At 48.6% G+C, this 11,150-nt stretch overlaps 1 protein-coding gene across 1 annotated transcript in view; it reads right to left on the bottom strand.

Annotated features, from left to right (window-relative positions):
- The window catches only part of LOC124127649 (glutamyl aminopeptidase-like), a 202,970-nt gene extending 193,208 nt beyond the window's left edge, over positions 1-9,762 (bottom strand). Inside the window, exon 1 of the mRNA XM_048395096.1 lies at positions 7,359-9,762. Within this exon, the coding sequence (XP_048251053.1) occupies positions 7,359-8,206 (848 nt within the window). The 5' untranslated portion in view covers positions 8,207-9,762. The remainder of the gene's footprint in view (positions 1-7,358) is intronic.
- Positions 9,763-11,150: the final 1,388 nt, after the last annotated feature.

The following is an 11,150-nucleotide window of genomic DNA, read 5'->3' on the forward strand; positions in this document are numbered from 1 at the left end:
TCATAGATCACCTTGTTCCCGTGTCTGTATATATACAGCTGATTCCCGACACACACTTCCAGTCATAGATCACCTTGTTCCCGTGTCTGTATATATACAGCTGATTCCCGACACACACTTCCAGTCATAGATCACCTTGTTCCCGTGTCTGTATATATACAGCTGATTCCCGACACTCACTGCCAGTCATAGATCACCTTGTTCCCGTGTCTGTATATATACAGCAGGTGCCCGACACACACTTCCAGTCATAGATCACCTTGTTCCCGTGTCTGTATATATACAGCTGATTCCCGACACTCACTGCCAGTCATAGATCACCTTGTTCCCGTGTCTGTATAATATACAGCTGATTCCCGACACTCACTGCCAGTCATAGATCACCTTGTTCCCGTGTCTGTATATATACAGCTGATTCCCGACACTCACTTCCAGTCATAGATCACCTTGTTCCCGTGTCTGTATATATACAGCTGATTCCCGACACTCACTGCCAGTCATAGATCACCTTGTTCCCGTGTCTGTATATATACAGCAGGTGCCCGACACTCACTGCCAGTCATAGATCACCTTGTTCCCGTGTCTGTATATATACAGCTGATTCCCGACACTCACTGCCAGTCATAGATCACCTTGTTCCCGTGTCTGTATATATACAGCAGGTGCCCGACACTCACTGCCAGTCATAGATCACCTTGTTCCCGTGTCTGTATATATACAGCTGATTCCCGACACTCACTTCCAGTCATAGATCACCTTGTTCCCGTGTCTGTATATATACAGCTGATTCCCGACACTCACTGCCAGTCATAGATCACCTTGTTCCCGTGTCTGTATATATACAGCAGGTGCCCGACACTCACTGACAGTCATAGATCACCTTGTTCCCGTGTCTGTATATATACAGCTGATTCCCGACACTCACTGCCAGTCATAGATCACCTTGTTCCCGTGTCTGTATATATACAGCTGATTCCCGACACTCACTGACAGTCATAGATCACCTTGTTCCCGTGTCTGTATATATACAGCAGGTGCCCGACACTCACTGCCAGTCATAGATCACCTTGTTCCCGTGTCTGTATATATACAGCTGATTCCCGACACTCACTGCCAGCCATAGATCACCTTGTTCCCGTGTCTGTATATATACAGCAGGTGCCCGACACTCACTGCCAGTCATAGATCACCTTGTTCCCGTGTCTGTATATATACAGCTGATTCCCGACACTCACTGCCAGTCATAGATCACCTTGTTCCCGTGTCTGTATATATACAGCAGGTGCCCGACACTCACTGCCAGTCATAGATCACCTTGTTCCCGTGTCTGTATATATACAGCTGATTCCCGACACTCACTTCCAGTCATAGATCACCTTGTTCCCGTGTCTGTATATATACAGCTGATTCCCGACACTCACTGCCAGTCATAGATCACCTTGTTCCCGTGTCTGTATATATACAGCAGGTGCCCGACACTCACTGACAGTCATAGATCACCTTGTTCCCGTGTCTGTATATATACAGCTGATTCCCGACACTCACTGCCAGTCATAGATCACCTTGTTCCCGTGTCTGTATATATACAGCTGATTCCCGACACTCACTGACAGTCATAGATCACCTTGTTCCCGTGTCTGTATATATACAGCTGATTCCCGACACTCACTGCCAGTCATAGATCACCTTGTTCCCGTGTCTGTAAATATACAGCTGATTCCCGACACTCACTGCCAGTCATAGATCACCTTGTTCCCGTGTCTGTATATATACAGCTGATTCCCGACACTCACTGCCAGTCATAGATCACCTTGTTCCCGTGTCCGCTGATTATATGTAAATACCATGTTTGTTCAATCACACAAATGTATTTATTATATTTAAAGTGGGTTTTAAGTTTGTTTGGGCTTCAGTGTGAGGAAGGGATGTCTTGTCTCCTCACCCAGACCCCACCTCCCATCCATCTCAATCGCCCTATCATGGTGATACTGTCCTTGGTTAGGACCCAGGATACTGTCGACATGTTTAGGAGGGGACGGGGTGTGGGGTTACACGAAGGGTGTTTTTCGTTATGCAGACGTGTGGAAATATGCCACTCAGTCCCACTTCATAGTTCGGTGCTGAAATTAGCTTCAGCTATTTCAGATGTTTAGTGATCAAAGTGCTGGAAAGTCAATCACTGCCACTGACATTTCCCTCCTACTTTACTTTTTTTTAAACACATTATTCCACCGTGCTAATGACAACCGTCACAGACCAGGCAGGTCGTGGGATACCTCCAACCCTTAGCTGGTCCACAGTAGACCACAGCAGTCACCGTGTGTCCTCTGCAGATGCGCTGTGTAGGTACATGGTCCCAACAGCAGGTGCACACTCAAATGTCATCCGTAATACTCGGCATTGATTCTCACCTCAGAGACTCTATCACAACTGTGACGCAAGACATTGGGCTGGCGAGACGCTATCACAACTGTGACGCAAGACATGGGGCTGGCGAGACGCTATCACAACTGTGTCGCAAGACATGGGGCTGGCGAGACGCTCTCACAACATGGGACACCGTCAGATATGGGGCTGGCGAGACGCTCTCACAACATTGGACAACGTCAGACATGGGACTAGCAAGACGCTCTCACATGGCACTCCATCAGACATGGGGCTGGCGAGACGCTCTCACAACATTGGACTAGCAAGACGCTCTCACAACATGGGACACCGTCAGACATGGGACTAGCAAGACGCTTTCACAACATGGGACTCCGTCAGACATGGGGCTGGCGAGACGCTCTCACAACATGGGACACCGTCAGACATGGGACTAGCAAGACGCTCTCACAACATGGGACACCGTCAGACATGGGGCTGGCGAGACGCTCTCACAACATGGGACACCGTCAGACATGGGACTGGCGAGACGCTCTCACAACATTGGACTAGCAAGACGCTCTCACAACATGGGACACCGTCAGACATGGGACTAGCAAGACGCTTTCACAACATGGGACACCTTCAGACATGGGACTAGCAAGACGCTCTCACAACATGGGACACCGTCAGACATGGGGCTGGCGAGACGCTCTAACAACATGGGACACCGTCAGACATGGGACTGGCGAGACGCTCTCACAACATGGGACACCGTCAGACATGGGGTCAGCGAGATGCTCTCACAACATTGGACTAGCAAGACGCTTTCACAACATGGGACTCCGTCAGACATGGGGCTGGCGAGACGCTCTCACAACATGGGACACCGTCAGACATGGGACTAGCAAGACGCTCTCACAACATGGGACACCGTCAGATATGGGGCTGGCGAGACGCTCTCACAACATGGGACACCGTCAGACATGGGACTGGCGAGACGCTCTCACAACATTGGCACTCCGTCAGACATGGGACTGGCAAGACGCTCTCACAACATGGGACACCGTCAGACATGGGGTCAGCGAGATGCTCTCACAACATCGGACTCCGTCAGACGTGTGGCTGGCGAGACGCTCTCACAACATGGGACACCGTCAGACATGGGACTAGCAAGACGCTCTCACAACATGGGACACCGTCAGACATGGGACTAGCAAGACGCTCTCACAACATGGGACACCGTCAGACATGGGACTGGCGAGACGCTCTCACAACATGGGACACCGTCAGACATGGGACTAGCAAGACGCTCTCACAACATGGGACACCGTCAGACATGGGACTAGCAAGACGCTCTCACAACATGGGACACCGTCAGACATGGGGTCAGCGAGATGCTCTCACAACATTGGACTAGCAAGACGCTTTCACAACATGGGACTCCGTCAGACATGGGGCTGGCGAGACGCTCTTACAACATGGGACACCGTCAGACATGGGACTAGCAAGACGCTCTCACAACATGGGACACCGTCAGACATGGGGCTGGCGAGACGCTCTCACAACATGGGACACCGTCAGACATGGGACTGGCGAGACGCTCTCACAACATTGGCACTCCGTCAGACATGGGACTAGCAAGACGCTCTCACAACATGGCACTCCATCAGACATGGGGCTGGCGAGACGCTCTCACAACATTGGACTAGCAAGACGCTCTCACAACATGGGACACCGTCAGACATGGGACTGGCAAGACGCTTTCACAACATGGGACACCTTCAGACATGGGACTAGCAAGACGCTCTCACAACATGGGACACCGTCAGACATGGGGCTGGCGAGACGCTCTCACAACATGGGACACCGTCAGACGTGGGACTGGCGAGACGCTCTCACAACATGGGACACCGTCAGACATGGGGTCAGCGAGATGCTCTCACAACATTGGACTAGCAAGACGCTTTCACAACATGGGACTCCGTCAGACATGGGGCTGGCGAGACGCTCTCACAACATGGGACACCGTCAGACATGGGACTAGCAAGACGCTCTCACAACATGGGACACCGTCAGATATGGGGCTGGCGAGACGCTCTCACAACATGGGACACCGTCAGACATGGGACTGGCGAGACGCTCTCACAACATTGGCACTCCGTCAGACATGGGACTGGCAAGACGCTCTCACAACATGGGACACCGTCAGACATGGGGTCAGCGAGATGCTCTCACAACATCGGACTCCGTCAGACGTGTGGCTGGCGAGACGCTCTCACAACATGGGACACCGTCAGACATGGGACTAGCAAGACGCTCTCACAACATGGGACACCGTCAGACATGGGACTAGCAAGACGCTCTCACAACATGGGACACCGTCAGACATGGGACTGGCGAGACGCTCTCACAACATGGGACACCGTCAGACATGGGACTAGCAAGACGCTCTCACAACATGGGATACCGTCAGACATGGGGCCAGCGACACGCTTTCACAACATAAGGCCAACGTAATCGGGACAAACCGGGATTCGAATCGACGGTCATAGTTTTCTGGCGTGCCCAAAGGACATAACTTGGCACAGCGAACTGCGGCGCCTGAGACGACTTGGCCACCCGTTTGCCCTGGTTGGCTTTAAGTTGGATGCGATGAAGTATAGCAGTATTTGGGTTGTAGACCTGCCAACCCCAAGTAGTTACATGGTACATTCTTCACGACGAAGTGAAGTCACTCAGACACCTTTGCTTGCAGTACTTAAATTCTCTCTATAGCGCGTACATGTTTCTCAGTTGGGTCGCGGGAGTTCTGTCAAGGCATTATAGTACGAGCATAACGAAGATCGTAATTGCCGTAGTTGGACAGCGTGTGCACTGTATACTAGCGTGACTGTTCCCCCTTTTGATCATTCGGGGTTCGTTTCAAGGAATGTTGCTATGAAATGATAAGCAAACAAACGAGTCGTTTACATTATTTTCTCTACTCACAAAAGCACAAACTGATTTTTGTTTGACATATATAAGTGTATGAAGATTTTACCTTTTCATCAAACGGTAATGTTGCAATGGTGAGTGTGAAGATGTCCCTTTTATCCATAGCATCCTTTGTTAAAGGAAATAATAAAGTACGCATCACGTGGCCCAAATTATAGCGTCATTTCTGACAGAAACCCTCTTCATTTCAATGAAAAATATTTCATCCACTTTTTATATCGAGCTGATAACATAATGTTGTGCACACTTCCATAAGTACATGCGGTTGTACAAACGTCCATATGTACATGCGGTTGTACAACGTCCATATGTACATGCGGTTGTACACACGTTTATATGTACATGCGGTTGTACAACGTCCATAAGTACATGCGGTTGTATAAACGTTTATATGTACATGCGGTTGTACAAACGTCCATACGTACATGCGGTTGTACAACGTCCATAAGTACATGCGGTTGTACAACGTCCATAAGTACATGCGGTTGTACAACGTTTATATGTACATGCGGTTGTACACACGTTTATATGTACATGCGGTTGTACAACGTCCATAAGTACATGCGGTTGTACAACGTCCATATGTACATGCGGTTGTACAAACGCCCATAAGTACATGCGGTTGTACAACGTCCATATGTACATGCGGTTGTACAACGTCCATATGTACAAGCGGTTGTACAAACGCCCATAAGTACATGCGGTTGTACAAACGTTTATATGTACATGCGGTTGTACAACGTCCATATGTACATGCGTTGTACAAACGTTTATATGTACATGCGGTTGTACAAACGTTAATATGTACATGCGGTTGTACAAACGTCCATAAGTACATTCGGTTGTACAAACGTCCATAAGTACATGCGGTTGTACAACGTCCATATGCACATGCGGTTGTACAAACGTGTATATGTACATTCGGTTGTACATACGTCCATAAGTACATGCGGTTGTACAAACGTCCATATGTACATGCGGTTGTACAACGTCCATATGTACATGCGGTTGTACAACGTACATATGTACATGCGGTTGTACAAACGTTTATATGTACAGGTGAGGTGAGATGAAACTGAGTTTAACGCTTGGTTCAAGATAAGCGCACTTACAAAGCGACGTGCATTCACATGTTGTGTGCGTGAGATACCATGACGCAGCGTAACATGTATACCTACCTATAATGCCGAGCGCCAGGCAGGTTATTTGTACAGACCGTAATAGACACCTTTATATGAACATGCCGTTACATAAACGTTTATATGTCCAGGCAGTTGGGCTAACATGGACACGACACGTGATATTATCTCCCGATGTGTAAAGTAAAAAAGTAACGCTATCCAAATTATCCAATGTTTTTTTAATTTTTTTTTATATCTTATCATGTATCCATTAGATCAGTAGACCTCATGCCGCACTGTCAGATATATCATAACACACGCTGCATCAAATAACGTTAACACGGCTAACTTCCCTCTGAGTGGAAATATTCCAAAATAAACTTTTCAAGATAAACATACGCACAGTCGTCCATCAACAAACTGCGATACAAAGAATCGCCGACATATAATCATTGAAGGTGTTCGCCTTTACGACTGTATTCTGTGCCTGAAGTAGCCATCACTTGCACCCTGCAGACAAACAGTATCATCTTGCACCTTGTCACAACTAACGCGTTGTTTGAATTCATGTAGTGAAATAATGATTACCAGTCGTGTTACTTGGTATCAATCAATCATAATCTCAATAGATACATTTGACTCTGATTTGGCCTTGGTTCTGCTTTGTTCAGTGAAGTCAACATTACGTCAACATGTGCGCCATTACAAAGAGCATCGTCTTGTCGTCAACAAAACAATTATTCTTGTTGGGTATAACGATCAACGCTTCACACACACACACACACACACACACACACACACACACACACACACACACACACACACACACACACACACACACACCTTCAAGAAGGAAGTAAGGTAAGTTTGACCTACCTGGTTCTGCCCTCTTTGGTCTTGTAGGAGCTGAAGTAGAGCCCTGTTAAATTGTCCCTGATATGACCGTCGTATTCGGCCACTTGGATCACGTACTCCGACCCTGCAGGGAGCTCACCATCCAGCTCTGCCACATGGAACTGGTACTCATTGTCATAGAACTGGCGCTTGATCTTCCTGGCAGGGTACTGGTCACCGATGGGTAGCACCTGCACCGTACGTTCTATGATGTCTATAGCATTCCTATGGAACATGACAAAACTGGTGGCTTTGACCACCCGCACACTGATGTTCACTGAGCCGCGATAGATGAAGTGAGTTAGGTCCACTGTCAGCTGCACCTCGTAGAAGGAGGGAACCAGGTCCCGGGGGAGACGGATCTTCCGCCATGGAGGTAAACTGTTCGTGACTGTAGGTGTCTGGGTGGGGAAAATGGTAGAATCAAGACCATGGTTGTCCGCATGGGAACCATTTATACACACGCACTTCCGATGTCCAGGGTTAGTGAGGTTGGTGGCTGTGCCGAAGGGCAGGTTGTCGGTTACATTGGACAGCCGGGTGTTCGTCTTCTGTGTTTGACCTTGAGCAGACGATGCTGGTCCCCTGGATATGCCGTAACAGAAACACCCCACCTCGGTACCGAAAAACAGAACCAACAATGTAATTATCACAATCACAAGAATGAGAAATGAACACAGTATTCCCACTTGAAACCTTGACATATAGCACCCTTTGTCGCGGGGTTGTCGAAGTGTGACAACTGTCTCTTTGGTACCAACGTTATTGGCGTTGGTCAGTGGCCTCTGCTCTGCAATAGTCACATCCGGGTATTTGTCGTTACAGTCCATTGTGCACCGGACATATATATTCTCTATTGTCCCTTGACCAGCACTCCTCTCTCATGGACTCCTGACAGCCCCGACACTGCCTTCCCCTTGTTATACTACCCGTGTGTTGTCCGGTGTGTTGGTGAGACCTCCTCCCCACTGCTCGTGTCCCGAGGGTCCGTCACATAAGTCCAGTATATGACGCAGTTAACTCCTTTCCCCGCGCCAACGTAGGACTGGCTTCAGACACTGTGTTTCATAATGTGGAAATGTTATAAAAACGCCAGACCTCCACTGCAACAATAGGCAAGAAATGATGTCTTGAAAACCAGGGACTTCTTTGAGAAGCAGACTAGAGCTACAATACTCACGGCTTGTTATGGATTATGATGTATTGATTCAAACAACTTTTGGAGTCCTTTGATAGATTCGCCATATGAGAAAAGTTGTGTTGTCTCACCAGCCATGCGAGCTGGCTGTAATCCCAGCTGCACCCGAGAGTAATGTGTTAGCGATGCATAAACTTGATTGCATAAAATCACTTATAAAGCCAGTATCTCGTTCAAGTGTCTCACACGGAGCGGAGATTGACATAAAACGATGTCTTTTCTCTCGCGGGCCAGGCATCTGACGCACAGTACAAAAGTAGAAAAGATTGCTCCTCAAGTTCCGCCACAGAACAGTTAATCAACACACTAAATAAGAAACTATTTACTAAGAGAAGACATTTCTTCCTCTTAAAACCATTACACTTAACAACAGGAGATCATACAGAACGCAGTATTGCGCTATAGCTTTCGTCTTACATCTAGGAAACGCGGCAAAGCTAGCAGTGTCTACAGAGGCTGTGTGTTCTACTGCGTGACAGTTGTCAGATGTGCCTGCACGTGGGCATCTTCGGTAGAGTTGGATAATGACATCAGCAGGATGGGTTCCTAGTTGCCAACTCTGAAACTTGTCACTGCAAACACTGCTATGTAAATCATAGCATGCCTGGATTACCGAAATAATCTGTTACCGATTCCAGGGAAGCGTAGAAATACACTGAATTGTCACTCACCGCTTGACGTGGCTTCACAAAAAAGCCTCCGCGGTGTCCCACCATGTCCCTGTCACTCTCCGCGCGTCCCTCGTGCAGCGTACAAGCGGTCGCCAGTGTAGTGTCCACACGTTACACAGAAATGTGTAGTCGGTAAGCCAATTACAACAGCCTGTAGAACAGCGGTATGGGGTCCAGCAATCTTTAAAACAGACAGAGAAGGTATCGACCGAGAAGAACGCCGCTACGCGCACACTACAGCCTGTGTATACTAGTAAAGCGGGAGCTTACATTGTCAGTGGATGGTACTGCGTTCAGGTAATCGTCTCCGACAAGGTTGGTCCCAAGCTACACAACCATTGTTCAGTTGGGCCCCTTTATGCCACGCACCAGCCGTTAGTTGAGTTCGGCAATATTGCCCACAGAAATGAATTCTTGCAGCATCACAATCGTGTCTGCTGGTCATTCTACACAGCAAACCAAATGCACTTGAAGACAGCGGCGGCGAGATATGCTACAAGTGGCTGACATACTGGTCACGGTCGCTACCATAGCGGTGGAACTGCTGTCTGTGTACAACACGATCGCTGCTATAGCGGTACGTCAGGTGTCTGTGTACAACACCGTCCCTACTATAGTGGTACGTCTGGTGTCTCTGTACAACACAGTCCCTACTATAGTGGTACGTCAGGTGGGTGTGTACAACTCCGTCCCTACTATAGTGGTACGTCTGGTGTCTCTGTACAACACCGTCCCTACTATAGTGGTACGTCAGGTGGGTGTGTACAACACCGTCCCTACTATAGTGGTACGTCTGGTGTCTCTGTACAACACCGTCCCTACTATAGTGGTACGTCTGGTGGGTGTGTACAACACCGTCCCTACTATAGTAGTACGTCTGGTGGATGTGTACAACACCGTCCCTTCTATAGTAGTACGTCAGGTGGGTGTGTACACCACCGTCCCTACTATAGTAGTACGTCTGGTGGATGTGTACAACACCGTCCCTACTATAGTGGTACGTCAGGTGGGTGTGTACAACACCGTCGCTACTATAGTAGTACGTCTGGTGGGTGTGTACAACACCGTCGCTACTATAGTAGTACGTCTGGTGGATGTGTACAACACCGTCCCTTCTATAGTGGTGCGTCTGGTGTCTGTGTACAACACCGTCCCTTCTATAGTGGTACGTCTGGTGGGTGTGTACAACACCGTCCCTACTATATTGGTACGTCTGGTGTCTGTGTACAACATCGTCCCTACTATAGTGGTGCGTCTGGTGTCTTTGTACAACACCGTCCCTACTATAGTGGTACGTCTGGTGGGTGTGTACAACACCGTCCCTACTATAGTCGTACGTCTGGTGTCTTTGTACAACACCGTCCCTACTATAGTGGTACATCAGGTAGGTGTGTACAACACCGTCCCTAATATAGTGGTACGTCAGGTGGGTGTGTCCAATACCGTCCCTACTATAGTGGTACGTCTGCCGCCAGTGTACAACACCGTCGCTACTATAGTGGTGCTTCTGGTGGGTGTGTAGTGGTACGTCTGGTGGATGTGTACAACACCGTCCCTTCTATAGTGGTGCGCCTGGTGGGTGTGTACAACACCGTCGCTACTATAGTGGTGCGTCTGGTGGGTGTGTCCAAAACCGTCGCTACTATAGTGGTATGTCTGGTGTCTGTGTACAAAACCGTCCCTACTATAGTCGTGCGTCTGGTGTCTTTGTACAACACCGTCCCTACTATAGTGGTACGTCTGGTGGGTGTGTACAACACCGTCGCTACTATAGTGGTACGTCTTCCGCCTGTGTACAACACCGTCCATACTATAGTGGTACGTCAGGTGTCTCTGTACAACACGGTCGCTACTATAGTAGTACGTCTGGTGTCAGTGTACAACACCGTCGCTACTATAGTGGTA

Source organism: Haliotis rufescens, unplaced genomic scaffold, assembly GCF_023055435.1.
Source record: "Haliotis rufescens isolate VD_foot unplaced genomic scaffold, xgHalRufe1.0.p SCAF_14, whole genome shotgun sequence".
Lineage (NCBI taxonomy): Eukaryota > Metazoa > Mollusca > Gastropoda > Lepetellida > Haliotidae > Haliotis > Haliotis rufescens.